At 41.9% G+C, this 19,810-nt stretch overlaps 1 protein-coding gene across 1 annotated transcript in view; it reads right to left on the bottom strand.

Annotated features, from left to right (window-relative positions):
• Positions 1–19,810, bottom strand: part of TTC12 (tetratricopeptide repeat domain 12) — a 57,817-nt gene that overhangs the window by 5,319 nt on the left and 32,688 nt on the right. Inside the window, exons 11-19 of the mRNA XM_075279674.1 lie at positions 18,268–18,337; positions 17,129–17,217; positions 16,856–17,024; positions 11,062–11,154; positions 9,120–9,183; positions 8,540–8,680; positions 8,112–8,216; positions 7,038–7,106; positions 3,520–3,621 (exon numbers count right to left, since the gene is read on the bottom strand). Of these exons, the coding sequence (XP_075135775.1) occupies positions 3,520–3,621; positions 7,038–7,106; positions 8,112–8,216; positions 8,540–8,680; positions 9,120–9,183; positions 11,062–11,154; positions 16,856–17,024; positions 17,129–17,217; positions 18,268–18,337 (902 nt within the window). The remainder of the gene's footprint in view (positions 1–3,519; positions 3,622–7,037; positions 7,107–8,111; positions 8,217–8,539; positions 8,681–9,119; positions 9,184–11,061; positions 11,155–16,855; positions 17,025–17,128; positions 17,218–18,267; positions 18,338–19,810) is intronic.

Here is a 19,810-nt window from a genome sequence, read left to right as displayed (position 1 = left end):
GGAAAATTCGGTGCCAAATAAAGTGCCATTTTCCTCCGTGTGAATGGACCCTAATGAAGATGAAAGAGCATTGTAGATGATTATCTCCATCAGTACAATAGGCTTAGAATAGAGGGGGCGCTGACGTGTTCAAAAGGAGGGCATAAGACCATCCCAGCAAAGGGATCTCCAGGGATCAGACACATCTATACTGTTAACTGCATGCTTGAGCCATACATTTAGTGCCATGGTTGAAATTAGATCTGGTCTGCAAAAAAAAAAAAAAAAAAATTCCAAAGAAAACTTTTGAAAATGCTTTCTTAAAGAAACAGAACAGACCTTTTTGCATGCAATCATATAAACTAGGACTTGACTGTAGAAGACAGTGAGACTGCGCCAGTCTTAATAAAAGCCCAACAAGTACACGAGAATACGGCCTCTTCATAAATCAGGCAAACACCAGTGCCCCAAAATAAAGATCTATGACAGTTAGAAACTTTTGCACAAAGTGGCAAGTGAGGCACAAAACTGGGGATGTGTAACGTCTTTGATGCAAGAGGGGACCTTGCACCAAAGATGCAACACATTTTCTCACACATACGATCTGTGCCCCAGGTGAAGAGCTATCGGTGCCAATACCATAGCTCTTCACCGTCAGAAGGGCGTACCTTCCGCACAGTACAGCTCTATAGGCGCCCCCTCTCCTTCTGATTGTACTCGTCCATAGACGAGTTCTGGGGGAGATGTTCCTCCTCGGTCTCACAGTACAGGCGCTGCTGTGAAGAAGGGCGTATCTGACTGACTGTCAGGAACGCCCTTCTGACGGTGAAGAGCTACCGTAGCGGCACCGATAGCTCTTCACCTGGGGCACAGATCGTGAAACCAGTCGGCTTTCTAGCGGTATATAAAACTGCCTGTGCCCCAAGTGATTAAAGGTCCTCTTTAAGGAATTTCCCCCAATGTGGCCATAATCAGGAGCCTAAAATGTGCCTCTAATCCCATACTACATAGAAGTTGCAGGGATGACATGTACCTCTGAAGACATGTACCTAGAAGAACATAGGGTCTTGTATTACTACATGCCTACATTTTCATAAGGAGAACATGAAAAACACTGGCGCCAATTCACTAATACTCCACCACTTATGAGTTGGTTTAGTTTCCAACAAAAAAAATTGCCAAAATTTTAGTGCATGTTATCAAATTATAAACCACGACCCTTTTCACATACGCTCCTGCCCTTAATATGACTGAGACCGTCTGCCATTCAAGGCATAGGAAACTGCTGGAAGGTGTCTAAAAAGGAGAATAAATGTGGTGTAAAGTATTTAGGACATAGTAAATCTGCCCCGTGGTGTGCTCCATGTGCTCCATTCCAGTATGCCTAAGCCTAATGTGCATGAGCTTTCAACGTTGGCTATTTTTCTACACACCACGAATTTGCAATAATACAGTCTATAGGAATAAGTAAGACACCGCATGTAAAACAGCTAATTTTCACTTTTCTAGGAAAATTTGTAATGTCCAGATGTTTATTCAATAATAAATCGAAAAGAAGAGAAAACCTGCAATTCCGCTCCATATTTTAGCTTGTTCTGGTGGAAAATATAGTCAATATTAATGTCTCTCTCAACATATGTATTCATGTGGTGAAGGTTTATCTACAGGCTTATATTTTGCTCTACCCCCTATTATCTACGTTGGAGAATTACAGCTTTCTACCTAATGCATGAACACAAAATGCTCACGTTAGTAATTCTGCTAATGTAAAAAGCCTGCGGTCCTCTCCAGGCGCCCGACTCCGCTACATGATTATTATAATGAGATAAAAGTATATGAAGATCTAGTTTCCAATAATTCCCACCTACGGGGAATCTTAGGCCTCTAATGGAATATATTCTGTATTTCTCTTGTAATGGTACGTATTCTATACGAGAGGAGGAGTGGGCTCCAGGTTTCCAAAGCTCATGACACTTCGCAAATTTCTCAAAAGTATTTGACTCCTGTTATGAAATATCCTCAATGAATTGTTAAGATGTGTTCCGTAATTGTTCCGTAAAGGAATACTAAATCTAGAAATGTAGCAAACATCCTGCAGAGAACACATGGGAACAGCTCGGATCCAGCTAAAGGGGTGGGGCTTACTAGGGGGTGGGGTCAGCAGCAGGCAAGGACACAGGACGTGACTACTGCTGCTCCCAGTTGTCTTGCAGTTAGCATCAGGGCAGTAAGGAGGAGAAAGGGGGCATGGCTGAGGAAAAGATTTCTTGAAATATTTCTTAGTTTCCATTCAAGGTCTATGGGACAAAGCAGGAAAAACAAGGAGGAAATACAGCAAAAAAGTGCTAAGTTAGGTAGATACCGGGAGATATTCAATGTGATTTACACCAGTGAGATAGTAGAGGTCTAGACAGTTGTTCAGATCTGTGCAGACATGCCAGCAAATTCTCGAATATTGACTCCATTGTCTAAGTGATGTGTCGTCTCAAGTCATTAAGATCCTATGGTTGGGGAGGGGGGCAGATACACACAGTCCTTGATATAGCCCCACAGAAAGAAAGGGTGTTCTGCTGTGTTGTGATCATGGAGGCCAGGGCACCATTATTGAATCAATGTTTCCAATGTGGTCAATCCAATGTTCTGGTTTCATTCAGGTTTCAGTGAACATCCCAATGGAAATGTGGAGTTGCACCATCCTGCTGATAGAGGGAAATCTGCCAAATGTAGTATATGTGTGGCATAAGCTCGTCCTTTAATATGTCCGGGTAGGAGTAACCAGTGACATTTTCAACAAAATAAAGGGGATTGTAGATATTGCATCTGCTTATTGCACAGAAGGACATGTTTATTTGGGCAAGTCCCTCATGTCCTCAGTAAAGGCTTCCATGACTGGTGCTCCATTCACTTCTATGGAGCTGTGGATGTTACCAGAGATTAAAGTCTCAGCAGCCCCATAGAAGTGAATGGAGCATTGGTCATGCAAGTGCACTGGTGTTCCAACCACAAGAGTTCCTCCTGATCACTGAGGGACCTGACAGTTTCATATTGTAGGTTCCCAAGAGTGTCAGACTACTTCAAAAGTGCCCCTCACTTGTCATTTGTTATTGCCCTACGGGGGCAAGCATTGATTTGTACAAATAAACTATAATTCGCATTTAACAGGATGCTAAATTATTTAGAAGGACCATCAGTTCTTAGATTGGTCAGCTTGAGGCAATGCAGGAGATAGATAGTAGCAGTTCTTCCATGGACACAATCAATTCTAACAGCAATGACAGGTGACATCCAGATAGAAATCTGTGGCCCCCTCAAATAAGACAAGACCGCCAGCAGCTCGCCTAATTAAATAATTATCAAAGTAATACAATCCAATTATCTAAAATTTACCTCAACCATGTGAGATCCTGCAGAGCCTTGCGACTGAATGGTTGACATACTTAAGGCCGGTGATTGAGGATATCCTACCCATATACCCATGCCTATGAATTATGTTGACATGAATTTTCCAATATCTCGGTTCTCATCACTGATGATTTTTACCTTTAGCAATTTGATGAGCTTTTTAACAACACCTTCCTGGACTGACAGGTCTACTGCTGCAGTGCATTGTGGGAGAACCCTGCTAAGAATGCCCACCGATCTCTGCAGAAAGACAAAGCAAGACATGAATCATTGTTATTATTAATAGCATCATCATATAGGAGGGTATTATATAGTAAGGGCTGATAGCGGATTATCTGCTGGGGCATTTTATGTGTGTTATTGGCTAGACAAAGGCAAGTCCACATGTATCCCAAAAATTAGTGGTAAACCGTGGCCACTAACACATGCATGCTAGTTCTCTAATGCAAAGACAAGGAAGGTCCCCAAAAAAGAAGGCGTTACACTATGATCCAGCTATTAGAAGGATGTGCCGCAATAAGGGACGCCTTCATATTATATTCATGCCAGCTATGAAAGAGCCCATGGGGTTTATCAGAAGGGCACCTAGTCAATGGGAGGCAGAAGGTCCACATCACGGATTTGGGCGCAGAGTTGGGCACGGGAATTGGCAAAAAACGCACAGGTCCATACACTGTGCTGGAGGGAAAAAAAAAGCCTCAAAAATCGCTCCAAAAAACCATTTCCTAATTCCTGAAGCGGATTTTTTTCCTTGCCAAAATCCTCCATGTGAATAGACCCTCACTCTATCAATTTCTATTATTACATAGAAATCGATCCCTAAACCTAGTATCTCACCAGATGACTAATGTACACTCATTGACGCATCAAGAAGTTGTTAGATTCAAATGAAACTTTCTATGTCTGACTGTACTGATGATATATGTAAGTGATAACCGTACTACAGCAAAAAACTGCACAATTGAACGGAGGCTCTAGTACTCTGTTGGGCGCTTCCATCCCGGATACAAAATGAGACATGGTTGAGCATTGAGACATACAGGTTCCATATAATATGTAGCACATTGTCCCTCAGATGTACAGCCTGCACACTTGTAGATTGCTGAAGTTGATTAACCATAATTTTGGCAACTGGACAGTCCAAGGAAGAGTTATAAACTGGCAGAGACTTCTGGGAACCCCTTCCGGTGTGGGTGAGCATTATCCTGCTGAAAAATGCCAGCTGGAAACCCTACCATGAAAGACAACACATACACTCACCGGCCACTTTATTAGGTACACCTGTCCAACTGCTCGTTAACACTTAATTTCTAATCAGCCAATCACATGGCGGCAACTCAGTGCATTTAGGCATGTAGACATGGTCAAGACAATCTCCTGCAGTTCAAACCGAGCATCAGTATGGGGAAGAAAGGTGATTTGAGTGCCTTTGAACGTGGCATGGTTGTTGGTGCCAGAAGGGCTGGTCTGAGTATTTCAGAAACTGCTGATCTACTGGGATTTTCACGCACAACCATCTCTAGGGTTTACAGAGAATGGTCCGAAAAAGAAAAAACATCCAGTGAGCGGCAGTTCTGTGGGCGGAAATGCGTTGTTGATGCCAGAGGTCAGAGGAGAATGGCCAGACTGGTTCGAGCTGATAGAAAGGCAACAGTGACTCAAATAGCCACCCGTTACAACCAAGGTAGCCAGAAGAGCATCTCTGAACACACAGTACGTCGAACTTTGAGGCAGATGGGCTACAGCAGCAGAAGACCACACCGGGTGCCACTCCTTTCAGCTAAGAACAGGAAACTGAGGCTACAATTTGCACAAGCTCATCGAAATTGGACAATTGAAGATTGGAAAAACGTTGCCTGGTCTGATGAGTCTCGATTTCTGCTGCGACATTCGGATGGTAGGGTCAGAATTTGGCGTCAACAACATGAAAGCATGGATCCATCCTGCCTTGTATCAACGGTTCAGGGTGGTGGTGGTGGTGTCATGGTGTGGGGAATATTTTCTTGGCACTCTTTGGGCCCCTTGGTACCAATTGAGCATCGTTGCAACGCCAAAGCCTACCTGAGTATTGTTGCTGACCATGTCCATCCCTTTATGACCACAATGTACCCAACATCTGATGGCTACTTTCAGCAGGATAATGCGCCATGTCATAAAGCTGGAATCATCTCAGACTGGTTTCTTGAACATGACAATGAGTTCACTGTACTCCAATGGCCTCCACAGTCACCAGATCTCAATCCAATAGAGCATCTTTGGGATGTGGTGGAACGGGAGATTCGCATCATGGATGTGCAGCCGACAAATCTGCGGCAACTGTGTGATGCCATCATGTCAATATAGACCAAAATCTCTGAGGAATGCTTCCAGCACCTTGTTGCATCTATGCCACGAAGAATTGAGGCAGTTCTGAAGGCAAAAGGGGGTCCAACCCGTTACTAGCATGGTGTACCTAATAAAGTGGCCGGTGAGTGTATGGCTACATGATGTCCTGTACATATCTCTGAGCTGTTAGTGTCCCTCATATCACTACTAGGGGTGATAGATTGTCATAAGCAATGACTCCCCAGATCATCACACCAGTAGTTGGAGCAGTTTGTCGCTCCATAACAAGGCCTCCATACTAAAACCTGATCATGTTGGTCTATATGGTTCCAGTCTTAGCAGTCCTGGTTACTTGTTCACTACACCACTACAAACAAAGGTGACGATGGCCGCCTGTCAATGGCTGACTGGCAGGACACATTAAGGGTAAGTGGTACACTAAATTTCCTTTTCCTAAGTGCCTGTAAATGGTCTGGGCAGAGAAACGGATGTGTAATGATTGTGCTACCTGTGTCTTAAGTTAGGACAAGGAAACTGTGGGAACTTGTGCTTGTCAGCAATTCAAAGAAACCACTCTATGCATGGTCTGTCTGGGCCATCTGGAGTCTTCTCACCATGTCCTAACATAACCATTTCTCCCAAGACATCCTAATGGTTTGGTCAGAATGACCTAGATTGTGGGAAATTCGTAGAAAAGACCATCTGGCTGTTCTCAGTTCAGTGACACACTCACCTCAAAGTCTGTCAATTAGGCATGCCTAGCATGAGTGCATTGTATTGGCATTAGTGTTGAGCGAATAGTATTCGTCAAATATCTCGCTCCCATAGGAATGCGTGTTAGTGGCCGTCAAATATTCACTGCGCTTAACCCCTTGGTGTTCGGCCGTTAACACGCATTCCTATGAGAGCGAGGTATTCGACGAATACTATTCGTTCAGCACTAATAGGCATGTATATCAGTCAACGACCTCTCACCAACAGGTATGCTACCCAAAAGTAGCCTTTGAGAGCCTTTTTACTCTTGGGGCAATACCCATTGTGTAATCATACAACAACCATTAACATACCTGCCTGAGACATATCCGCATGCTGACGTTTGCAGCTCTCCAACTTTTCTATTGGGATACATTATTTTTTTTGTCAATGAGTGTATTTATCATATCTCATCTATCATGGGGGGTTATGCTTTATACAGATGTTAAATTAAGTTCCAAATCTGCAGAAAGTCATTTAGTAATGTACCTGGAGTGTAAAGTATAAGGGTTGCTACAGCTTAAGAGGATTTCTAAGGGATACAGCAAAATGAATACAAGAACAATTCATTTACTTACTGTTAGGATGATTCCCTCTTTACTGTCGAGCAGACTCCAACATCTTCTACTGATATCAACTCCTCGCTCCTGATAAATGAAATCAGTAATGTCAGTAGTTCTAGTGTTTTATTCAAAAATAGAGTCAAATTTCGTTACCATTCCTGAAAATAATGTCAGGGCTAGACTAAGACTTGTATCCCAAATCTCAGAGATTTACGTGTTGGCTGGAGCTGGGCTAGGCGATGGCTCTCCCAGGAGTCAGTCAATGTCTCTCTAATTCAGACAGTCTTCTTAAAATGTGAGTTCTTTTCTTTGACAAAACCCCAAATACCTGCACTTGCCCAAGCTATAGGTTGCAGGTTCCTGAAGGGTGCTGGACCTGGCCTTTGGTTCATTGGTCCCAATCCTAGCTATAACGTCTGTCTAAAAATTTTCATGGGATCAATGGGATAATATGGTATCTATTAGAGATGAGCGAGTAGTATTCGATCGAGTAGGTATTCGATCGAATACTACGGTATTCGAAATACTCGTACTCGATAGAGTACCACTCACTATTTGAATGGAAAAGTTCGATGCAGAACCAGCATTGATTGGCCGAATGCTATACAGTCGGCCAATCAACGCTGGTTTTTCTCCTACCTTTAGAAGTCTTCTCCGTGCAGCTTCCCCGCGGCGTCTTCCGGCTCTGAATTCACTCTGCCAGGCATCGGACCTGGACAGAGCCGACTGCGCATGCCCGCGCTACAAGAAAATGGCCACTTTGACAGTAAGCGGCCATTTTCTTGTAGTGCGGGCATGCGCAGTCAGCTCTGCCCAGGCCTGATGCCTGGCAGAGTGAATTCAGAGCCGCAAGATGCCAAGGGGATGCTGCACGGAGAAGACTTCTCGGAGGATCCAGCCCGACCCTCACTCGTGGACTTGGTAAGTATAATTTGATTGAATGTTGCCTACCCCTGAAACGAGCATTTTCCCCCCATAGACTATAATAGGGTTCAATATTCGATTCGAGTAGTCGAATATAGAGGGGCTACTCGAAACGAATATCGAACATTTTACTGTTCGCCCATCTCTAGTAACTATATGTCTTACCTTGATTTCTGAATTAGCTTCAAGTGATAGATTGAACATGAGTCCAAGAATTGCAGCTAGAACGTCTCTGTGCCCCTCCCCAAGAGTAGGCGAGTTGTACTCATCCTAAAGGGATATATCATACAGTGTGACATTAGGCATAGGGGTATTCAAGAGCCATTCTTAGAGAAGTCTAGTTGTATTATTGACCTCATTCATAATCCTTAATTTATACAAAGCCATGATGAGGTTTACAAAGAAGTCTATAGGTCCCTACGGTATGGATGTAATACTCTGATTTCATACACACACATATAGAGGCCTTGTATAGATAGGTTGCAGTATTCAATATATGACTACAGACAAGGTACAACAAACATATCTACAAATGTCATAAAGACACAATGATATATCAGTGTAATGATGGGTACAATGATGGGGTCGCTTACCACAAGCTGTAAGCAGGAGTCCCACAGCTCTGAAGAACCTGCCATCTTCCTCCTTATAACTCCATCTTCAGTAAGATGCCCCATTACAGCAACACATCGGAGACATTCTTCTACATTTACTAGAGCTAAACGCAGGTTTTTCTGTAGCACATGAAAATTTTGTGTCAGCTAAATACGGTAGGTGACATATTTATTGCATATGTTTGTCCACATGTCTGCCTTCTTCCAGGACCAGCATAGGGCCTGTCCATTAAAAAGAATAGGGCTGAGCCGCAGTATCACACACAATCTGTAGACGGTTGTGACAACGGGTGCTCCAGTCTTTCCTATATTAGCATGTGTACAGAGATAGCTGTCAATCACAGATTAGGACCGCCCCCTGGACTCTTATGTACAGAAAAAGGAGATATTTCAATGAATAAGTTACAAGTCATATCAATCTGCTCGGCTAACCCACTATATATGAGCAGGTCAGACAACCCGCTCAACCCACAGATTTCCTTTCCAGGCAGAGCATGTTATACATATGATGTGGAAGACATGAGCTTGCACTAAAGAAATAACTTCTACTTATACTTACTAATAAAGAAGTAAATGAAGGCAGCAATTCTGACGTAAAGTTGGTCCTGAAAAATGATCTCAACCTGCGATTCAATGACAAGAAAACGCGTGAGAAAGAACTATGAGTAATAAGTTACCAATTCAATTTGTATTAAAGCGGCCATGCTATACAAATTGTGTAATCCACCATAGCGTGAAACAAACTCTCATTTCGGGGCTTGCTAAATCTGTGTAATCCAGAACTAGGGTTCCTCGGGGGTGGGGCTATATAGCGTACCTGCAGGAAAGGGATTACATTACTTATGATCCATCAATGGAAAGCAATGGATAGTGTCATCCCCTCCTCACCCACAACCAGGGAATGCTATGGACCCACACCATTGATCGGGCATGTACAATTGTAGCAAACATGACCTTGATTTTTGTTACGTTACGTGTCAATTAAAAGTTTGCTGCATCTTATGATTGACACAAACTGTAACATTGTAAATTTCAACATACGTATTTCTTTGTATATTTCTTCCTCCTCTGTTCTGTATGAAATAATAATCATATTGGAACAAAATGAGAAATATTTGGGAACAATCTGCAGTATACCTATTATTGATAAGAATACTTATCTTTATGACCTGCGGTTTGTAGTTATATTTCTATTCTAAGGAAATCTAAGGAGTTGTCTGTCTTAAAAATTGTTATCCGTGTGTCTTATTAGAAGCTTTCAGTTCTGTATCTTTATATAATTTATGCGGCTCTTTCACTTTCATGAGGAGCTTATAAAGTTTAATTTTACTGGTAGAAATAAGTGAACATGCCTGAGATTTCAACTACAACAGTGCAATGTCAGAGGCCAGAAAGGAGACGAAGAGATGGAGCACAAGCAGTGGAAGGCGGGGTATGACGCGAAGGGTGCTCGGAGACCTTGGGGAACGCCCAGGGTGCTCTATAAGGATTATTTGCTTAACAAAAGAAAGTAAGGCCGGACCACGACCAAAGGCCTAAGGGAAGGCGACCATGACTGGGTCTGAAGGGGTGGCTAGGGTTGTTAGGGACAGAGGTGGGGGGGTGGCTAGCCTATGGCGGGAATTGCTAGGGGGAGGCCATATATAATCCTATTCTCCTTACCCAGCGTTCACTTACCACTGGGAAGGAGCAAAGGTCCTGCCCGCCCTCATTTTGGGTTTTGAGTGGTCTGCGTTCCCTTCCCTTCAAATTTGGGGGTGGGGAAACATGGTTGGTAGTTTCCCCAATATTCAAATTTCTGTGGTTGGTTGGTCTGGCCGCATTTGGTCTCTTGCTGGGTGGAGTCCCAGGGAGTGGTTTGTGGTTATGTGTGGTGATACTGCCATCGGTGTTGGTGCCCCTGAGCCTGTGGTTGCAGCTGGGGGTAACTTGTTATGAGGGACAGTTTGGTGGCCAGATCTTTTATCTCCAAGGACATCCCCCTCTGGGATATTATATTTTAGATGGGGTTTACAGTGGTTAATTTGTTATTTAAATATTTATATATTTAAAGGGGGGTTATGGGAGAGTTATTTATGTAAGGAGACTGCTTTAATACGGTTTAGATATATTTGTACTTGTATTGTTTTATGTAATAAAACGGCTGCTGTGACCAATTCGTCCAAGCTCTTCTTGTCCTGTCTTTATTCTAGGTAGGTTAGAGGGTGGGAGGTAAGGGGAGGATGGTGAGGCCGCAGTGGCGGTAAGTAAGGTGTTAGGGTGGCCGAGATTCTCAGTGCCAATGTCAAAGGCTTTAACAAGATATGGCAAGGACAAGACAAGAAGTTAAAGGTAGTAGTAGAATAGCCTAAAAAGGATACACTCCCTTTAAGTAACTCAAGGACACGGAAATAAAAACTACATAAAATAAGTTTTCTTCTAGCAGTTACAAAATGATATATCTTAAAAAAGAGTTTCATCATAGCCTAACATGAATGGAAGGAGAAAATGGCGGCCATTACCTTTCCTGTTGTGTTAGACTGTATAATACATCCACGGCTGTGCTGGCTCTTACATCCTTGGCTGTCACACATTGGACGAGACTTTCAAACAGTCTATAAGATATTGAAAAATGACATCTAAGAAAATGACTCGGATATATAATCGTGGAATATCCAAATATTACAGTCCTATGAAAAAGTTTGGGCACCCCTATTAATCTTAATGATTTTTTGTTCTAAATATTTTGGTGTTTGCAACAGCCATTTCAGTTTGATATATCTAATAACTGATGGACACAGTAATATTTCAGGATTGAAATGAGGTTTATTGTACTAACAGAAAATGTGCAATATGCATTAAACCAAAATTTGACCGGTGCAAAAGTATGGGCACCCTTATCATTTTATTGATTTGAATTCCCCTAACTACTTTTTACTGACTTACTGAAGCACAAAATTGGTTTTGTAACCTCAGTGAGCTTTGAACTTCATAGCCAGATGTATCCAATCATAAGAAAAGGTATTTAAGGTGGCCAATTGCAAGTTGATCTCCTATTTGAATCTCCTCTGAAGAGTGGCATCATGGGCTACTCAAAACAACTCTCAAATGATCTGAAAACAAAGATTGTTCAACATAGTTGTTCAGGGGAAGGATACAAAAAGTTGTCTCAGAGATTTAACCTGTCAGTTTCCACTGTGAGGAACATAGTAAGGAAATGGAAGACCACAGGGACAGTTCTTGTTAAGCCCAGAAGTGGCAGGCCAAGAAAAATATCAGAAAGGCAGAGAAGAAGAATGGTGAGAACAGTCAAGGACAATCCACAGACCACCTCCAAAGAGCTGCAGCATCATCTTGCTGCAGATGGTGTCACTGTGCATCGGTCAACTATACAGCGCACTTTGCACAAATAGAAGCTGTATGGGAGAGTGATGAGAAAGAAGCCGTTTCTGCACGTACGCCACAAATAGAGTTGCCTGAGGTATAAAAAAAGCACATTTGGACAAGGCAGCTTCATTTTGGAAACAAAAATTGAGTTGTTTGGTTATAAAAAAAGGCGTTATGCATGGCGTCCAAAAAGAAACAGCATTCCAAGAAAAACACATGCTACCCACTGTAAAATTTGGTGGAGGTTCCATCATGCTTTGGGGCTGTGTGGCCAATGCCGGCATCGGGAATCTTGTTAAAGTTGAGAGTCGCATGGATTCCACTCAGTATCAGCAGATTCTTGAGAATAATGTTCAAGAATCAGTGACGAAGTTGAAGTTACGCCGGGGATGGATATTTCAGCAAGACAATGATCCAAAACACCGCTCCAAATCGACTCAGGCATTCATGCAGAGGAACAATTACAATGTTCTGGAATGGCCATCCCAGTCCCCAGACCTGAATATCATTGAACATCTGTGGGATGATTTGAAGCGGGCTGTCCATGCTCGGCGACCATCTAACTTAACTGAACTTGAATTGTTTGTCCAAAATACCTTTATCCAGGATCCAGGAACTGATTAAAAGCTACAGGAAGCGACTAGAGGCTGTTATCTTTGCAAAAGGAGGATCTACTAAATATTAATGTCACTTTTCTGTTGAGGTGCCCATACTTTTGCACCGGTCAAATTTTGGTTTAATGCATATTGCACATTTTCTGTTAGTACAATAAACCTCATTTCAATCCTGAAATATTACTGTGTCCATCAGTTATTAGATATATCAAACTGAAATGGCTGTTATAAACACCAAAATATTTAGAACTAAAAATGATTAAGATTAATAGGGGTGCCCAAACTTTTTCATAGGACTGTATGTCAGACACATTAACAATATCCTACAATTATATGAACCAGAGACTTTGACCATTCGGGTCATGCTACAAATTGCAGCACAAGCCATAGACAATATACTATTCTGTAACCCCCCAATTAGATGGACAAAGGTGATGAATCCCAACATCATTGCTCTTGTCCACTGTGTACCAGGGTTATCTAACTGCTCAATAACACTAGCATTAAAGCCAGTGCCCCACATGGACTAAATACCGAAGTGGATGGGATTTTAGCGAACCCTATCAACACATTGCAGAAAAATTACCCACAGCAGAAACGCTGTGAGTTCCAAAAATGTTAAGTTTTTGGAAACCACAGCATATCAATTATACGTACGGAAATGCTGGTGGTCTCCCTATAGTCTAATAAACAAAGAAGTTAACTTTTATTAATATCACTACTAAAAATTTCGTATTAAACAACTACTCTCAATTTAGGAGTGCTTTGTATCAATGAAGGGGCAAACTGATCCAGACATACACTACACCGTGTGTGCAGCTGTGTGGCTATATGTGTGGTGTGGATAGTCCTATATAAACCCTAGCACATAGAGTCAAGTCCATCCATAAAGCGTATATCCTTACGGGAATAGTGGTATCAAATGCAAATTCAGCTTAGGGTATAGTTCACATCATCATACATACCACACCTCAATTTAGGGCATGTACACACACAAAGCTAAGGGGGTCAGTAAAAGAATGACCTGAATCCCTAGCTAGCCACTAACTTGTGGGCCTACATTACACCCCATACCTAAAGTCTAGTGTCTCAAACACGTACATACAAGGTGCCAATGGTGTGTCTGTCTCGTTTCCACCTCGATTTTCCCGCAACACTGTATTGCCACAGTCCAACAGTCTAATGTTTCTTTTCTCATGAAAAAGTCGGGACACCACCATACATATTTTATGGTTAGCTGATCCACCAAAATCTTCTTGTTCTCCTCCTCTATCTCCTCTCTCCTGTTCGGCCACAGGAAAATGGCCGACTGCGGTTGTCCATCGGCCATTTTCCTGTGGCCTCTCCCTTGTGGCACTGGAGGGTTTCCTAATGATAGAGACCCTTTAAGTTGCTGTATTCATTGATATTTACTACATAAGCTGAGACCATGAGTCAAGGCCCTACATCTTGTACCTATGTATAGAATTACTATGCATGGAGTTTCAGATAAGTTCATGTTTGGTATTATTCTACTTTTCACTGCTTTTCTCTTATCCGCCAAGAACCAATTAGCAATTTATGTTCTTATTATAGGATTCTCACTATTATACAGTCTCTTTTGTGATGGCGGCTGTCTGTTCTATAGTACTTGACATTAAGCAAACATACTGTTCTATGTACAGACGCAGCAGGAGACTTTCTTCATCAATTTTAGAAACGTCTCAGTTGGAATCATGAATAAAAAGTAACTGTGGTTTCATCTTGTGCTCGTTCCCTTTGTTGTAAAATACATATATACATTGCAACCTTATGAAAGCCAGTTTATAGCATCTCTCTGCAGGACGCAGCTCCAAGACGTAGGGCGGATACCAAGTACAGGTCAAGGTCAGTGAGTTACTTTATCCTTTGGCCTATACCTATCTGACTGTACATGGGGGATATCATACAAGGACAAATCCATTTTACTACCAATACAGAATTATATTCAGAAAATGACTTTTTTTTTCTATAGCTGTTCGAAACATCTTCATCATAGTCTTCATAGTGTCTTCACTTACGGAAGCTTGACCCTATCATGTATTATCCTCTGTATGAAAGAGCCAAAGTGTTCAAGAATCTTTTTTAAGGTAAAATGAAATCCTTTAGCAGGTATCTATTCTCAAAGCCTAAAATATAGTCGTTATTTGCTCTTTTGTATCAGAATATGTCATCTTAGTCTTAAAGTGGCTTTTGGAGATGAGAAAAGCAAGAAGTAGCATGACTCCGATCTGAGAACTGAGTGTGGTACATTCATAATGGATAGAGTCAAGTTGGAATATCACATACAATCCATAGTTAAGAAAGGCGCTGTATTTCAAGGAAAGAAGCTATCTTTTAAGTCTTATACAATTCCTGTTCAAGGATGGTCTCATCTGGACGAACTTTTTCAATACAGTCTATTTATTATACATGAACGTCGTAATGAAAATGTCCAATTTGTGGCTCTCCAGGTGTTGGGAAGGTACGACTCCGAGCATGTCCTGACAACCTAAAACTTTTGTGATCCACAGGTTGGAGACCACTGATATACTCAAGTTTACTAAGTACTATTTTGCAACTTTTTGGCATTAGTATTCTAGAGTACAGGCTTCCCATAGTATGTTTGGTGACATAATGCTTGATATCTAGGGTTGATCCGATCTTGAGATTTCAAGATCAATTTTATAATCCGATTTCCGATCATTTTCCAGCCGATCTCGATCATGAAATTTGCTCGATCGCTGATTGGAATCCGATCTTTTCCGATCCCGATCCTCAATGCTAGTCAATGCTTCTCTATGGGAAAAGTCACTTTTAGGGTTGAGCCGATCTTGAGATAACCTCCGATCTCGATCCTGCTGGAAAAGATCGGGGTGGAATTCCGTGAAATTTACTCGATCGCCAATCGGAATCCGATATTTTCCGATCCCGATCGTTCAACCCAATTGATATCTTATTGTGCACATTGTTTAGCTTGTTTATGTCAATACAGTAGACCAATATTAATTATCCTGCTATACTTGAGACCTCCAACGCTACTGAACTGATAGAGTAGAGTAGATTTATATGAAAATATGCCAGAATTCTGGGATACTTTGCACCAAATAAACATGCCTTTTGCTATAGTAATCCATCATTTCACAATTTTTGCACTTCCTGTGACAAGGGGCATGACTTAAAGGGACGGGGGTGGCTTAAACTACAATATGAAGATGTAAACTAAGCCAACAAATAAGTATCTTAAATGAAATGGGATAAAGGATAACAATAGGTTATCGATAGCAGATATGTGGGGGGGTGACACCCAGCACTAGCACAGAGAATGGACTAGCAAGTAGACAGATCTGTTCACTGTGTAGTGGCCGGACCAAGCTATTGCAACTCAGCTACCATTCACCTGAATAGGACCTAAGCCAGAGAACAGTGCTGTCTGCTTCCAGCTCCATTTTCTATTTGTCAGCTGCAGATCCATTTGCTGCATGTCAGACCCCCACACATCTGATATTAGTGGTCTATCTTTAGAATAGGCCATCAATATTTTAGCCTGGAAAAGCCTTTTCATTTTAGACTATTGCACAGGTTTAGAAAGGCTGCGCCCAATGTGCCAGATTTAGGGCTTAATCTGCATAACAATAAATTAGTTCACCATCTACTTTCCTGTCCACATGATTCATGCGGAGATCTCACGGCAAGCACACGGACCCCATTATAGTCTATGGTCTCCGTGTGCTTTTACTGCACCAGCACTTGAACTTGCCTTTGTATTCCGTTTGGGGGGGTCTCCATTAAGACTCCCCCGGACCGAATGCAAACACTGATGTGAACGAGGGGTAAGCTTAGACTAGACTCGTCTCATGCTAGACTATATTTATCAATCTGCATCAGCCATTGTGATAAATACAGGCACAAAGGGGGCGGATTATGGTGCGTAATCCACGTCATAATCCGCCCCCTCACAACGGTGGTCTATGTAGACTGCCAGGCTACTTTTTTCCATGAGCGGCATGCTGTTGCTCACATAAAAAAGAAGCGGGCTGCCCTTTCTTCAGGCGGATTCCGCGGAAGTTGGGTTTTGACCCGAGAGTGACACGGCTCCCCATGTAGCTCTTGGTGCCAAAATCCGTGCTTCCGCTCCCCGTATGAACTTAGCCTAAGTCTGCCTCATTATATTGTAGGACTTTCAGTTTCTTTCTTACCACTGAGCAATGATCCAGCTCTCAAAGTCTTATATAAAATGATAACATCTAGCAATCCTTCCGTACTGGTCTTCTCTAGTCACTATATTACATTAAAAGCATAAAAAACATGGACATACCTGGATGAGTCCAAATGTTTCAGAAGCAGAGATCCTCCTTCTTCTGTTGTAGAAAATACATTTAGTAGGGCTAGCGTCTTGTTTTGTATCTCAGGGATCTCCGAGGTCAGCATTGCAATGATCTGACTGTTCACATTAGGCTGGCCAATCAATACACGCTGGTTTTCATCTAACATAAAACATAATGGTCACTTACAGAACCTTCCATTAAAGAAACATATTTATATAGACAAGTAGTATGTCAAATACTAAATTCATGACATGGTTATTTACCATTCTCACTGCAGACTACTTTCCATAAGGACAGGACAGAAAGGCACAAATCAGCTTCTATTGTATTTGCTTGCCTAGAAACCAAGCTCCTGAAATACAAGATATCATTAGGATGCGAATAAGGTCAAACATCTTCATATCCTTTCATATTACCATATGTAAAACTGTAGTGATGCCCACTGGACCCTTTGCCATTGGTATGAGAAAGGCTTACAACTATTTTGGTCTTCCCTCACCAGATCCACTTGGATTCCCAAGGATCTACATTAATTTTCCCGATTTTCCTTTTCCATCATTCACATTATAAAGTGTATCTAAGTGCACCTAATATAGAGTAGAGCCAAGGCATGTAGTTCTAATAGGTCAGCCCCATAGATAGAAGCCATACTGGCAATTACATCCATGGCTTCAACTTAGAAAATATACCTTATCCAAAAACCAAGGACCACTCTGAGGCCAACCCCAATCCTGAGAACTAAGAGGCCGTTGCTGGCCCCATTTACTGGTTTAAAGTTGTCCTACAGTTGTCTAGCAAGGGAAGGGTGGTGCCGTAGTGCAGAGATAGACTGTTAAAGGAGTTTTCTGGCACCATATGCATTTTTGTTACTGATGATCTATCCATAAGTCACCATTATCAAAACTGGTTGTCAGACACCAGGATCCTGCACAGCTGTCTCCAGACATCAGATGCTACTGCAGTGGACGGGGAGGAAATGCAACCTTCTCTTATGAAAATAATAGGAGGAGAAGTTCAGTTCCCCAGCACTACCACTATGCACCACTACCATTAACACTAGTGGATGGGGCTGCAGCTTAGCCACTATTACTTCCTATTGCTTCCAATCCCTGTCCGCAACTATGGCTTCTGGTACCCGGGGGTAGCTAAAGGAGAGGATCTATGCCTGTTCCAGTTGTCAGAACCCCAGAGATCAGATACATTGGTCATCAGTATAAATAAAGCATATGGGACCAGATAAAGCCCTTCAAGGGGCCAAACAACTGAATCAGCACTACAACTTCTATATTCTCAGAATTGCTACAGCTCCCCATTGTCATACCCTCAGGATCATAAAGTAATATGCTATCATATTGTGAGATGGGAGTAACCACTTGATATTGATCAATTCTGTAATTCTTACCTATTTATAATATGGTTGTCTCCTATAATACTGAATCCACTGTTTATTCTAAATAATGTCTGTGCAGTACCTGGTATAAGAAGAAACAAAATTATATATAAATTAGATATTGATCTGGAACATACACAGAGTAAATACACAGGATTTAGGCCTTATTGACACGAGCGTTATGTTTTAAATACACCTAACATATGTGAAAAAACGGTTTTGGCATTCGTTCTGTAACAGTTTGTCTGCTTTCCATGGCAGACTGTTATCTATTTTATATCGGTACCAAAAACGGATGAAATTCATTGGTCTTTCTTTTTTGACCGAACCCAATCGGTCAATCCATTTTACATCCATTGCAAACAGATCCATGCATGTGAATGCGCTCACTCACTCTTGTTTTTAAGACTAGGGTCGGGGAAAAAAAACACTCTAGATGAGTCTAGACCTGAATATATTTTTCCCTAGGGTCTCGGTTCTAGGAGCGTGATGGCTCGGTAGTTAGTACTGTTACCTTGCAGCGCTGAGGCCCTGGGTACAAATCTGACCAATGGAACATCTGCAAGGAATTTGTATGTTTTTCCCGTGTCTGTTTGGATTTTGTCCGGGTACTCCGGTTTCTTGCCAGATATATACAGATAGCTAAATTGACTTCACCTAAAAACAGATGACCCTTGAAGGTGTTGGGGATCAGCGCTTGTATGGCAGCCACTAACTCTCCTACTCCACAACTCCCCTGTATGTTAAACGTGCATTACACATGTTTGTCATTGTCATACAATGAAGGGGTAGGTACAACCAACAGTTATGTGCTCTTAGTTAACCCATTATGGGTTATGGCAAATAAAAACTGCAGACTTTGGACGGTTAATACACCACCACCTCGGTCCTCTATTATCATCATTGTTGGACTAGGCAGGCTATTCCTTATTCACAGGTATATGGCTTCAGTGTGGCGGGGAAGACTTGCTAATGGTGTTTTATAGCAGTGGGTTGGAGACGCAGCCCCTTATTTTGGGATTTACGCTTCACAGGCTATAGAACCCACTGTGGTTAAAATTTTCTTTAGAGCACAGTTATGCACAGCAAATCTGCCCTTCTATTATAGTCTTGGCCAGACAGGCGTCCCATTTTATGGCGTTAATAGAGCAGATAGGGATGGCCTGTTGAGATTTGAGTGTTCACATTTTTTATTTCCTTTCGTTATTAAAACTTAAGTTTTACTTCTTCTCCCTTAAATTTCAGTGACTTCTTAGAATAATAGAGGAATGATATAACTTGGAGTTATAATAGTGCTGCAGAGTTGTTATGTCAATGGGAATAGGAGTATTCAGTCCAAAAACAGGCATGCCACCCTCTTAAAGGAATTATCCACTTCCAAATATTGATGGCCAGTCCCTAGTATAAGTCTTTAATATTAGATCTATGAGGATACCACACCTGGGACCCCGTGGGATTATCAACTTTGGGACTGTGGCTTACTCATCATATAGACTGTAGTGCTGCCCCATTGAAGTCTATGGGAAAGCGAAGTGGTGCCTATAGCCGTCCATAT

The sequence above is a fragment of the Leptodactylus fuscus genome, chromosome 6, assembly GCF_031893055.1.
Source record: "Leptodactylus fuscus isolate aLepFus1 chromosome 6, aLepFus1.hap2, whole genome shotgun sequence".
Lineage (NCBI taxonomy): Eukaryota > Metazoa > Chordata > Amphibia > Anura > Leptodactylidae > Leptodactylus > Leptodactylus fuscus.
Note: the sequence above shows the minus strand (reverse complement) of the source record. Positions and strands in the feature narration are given on the sequence as shown.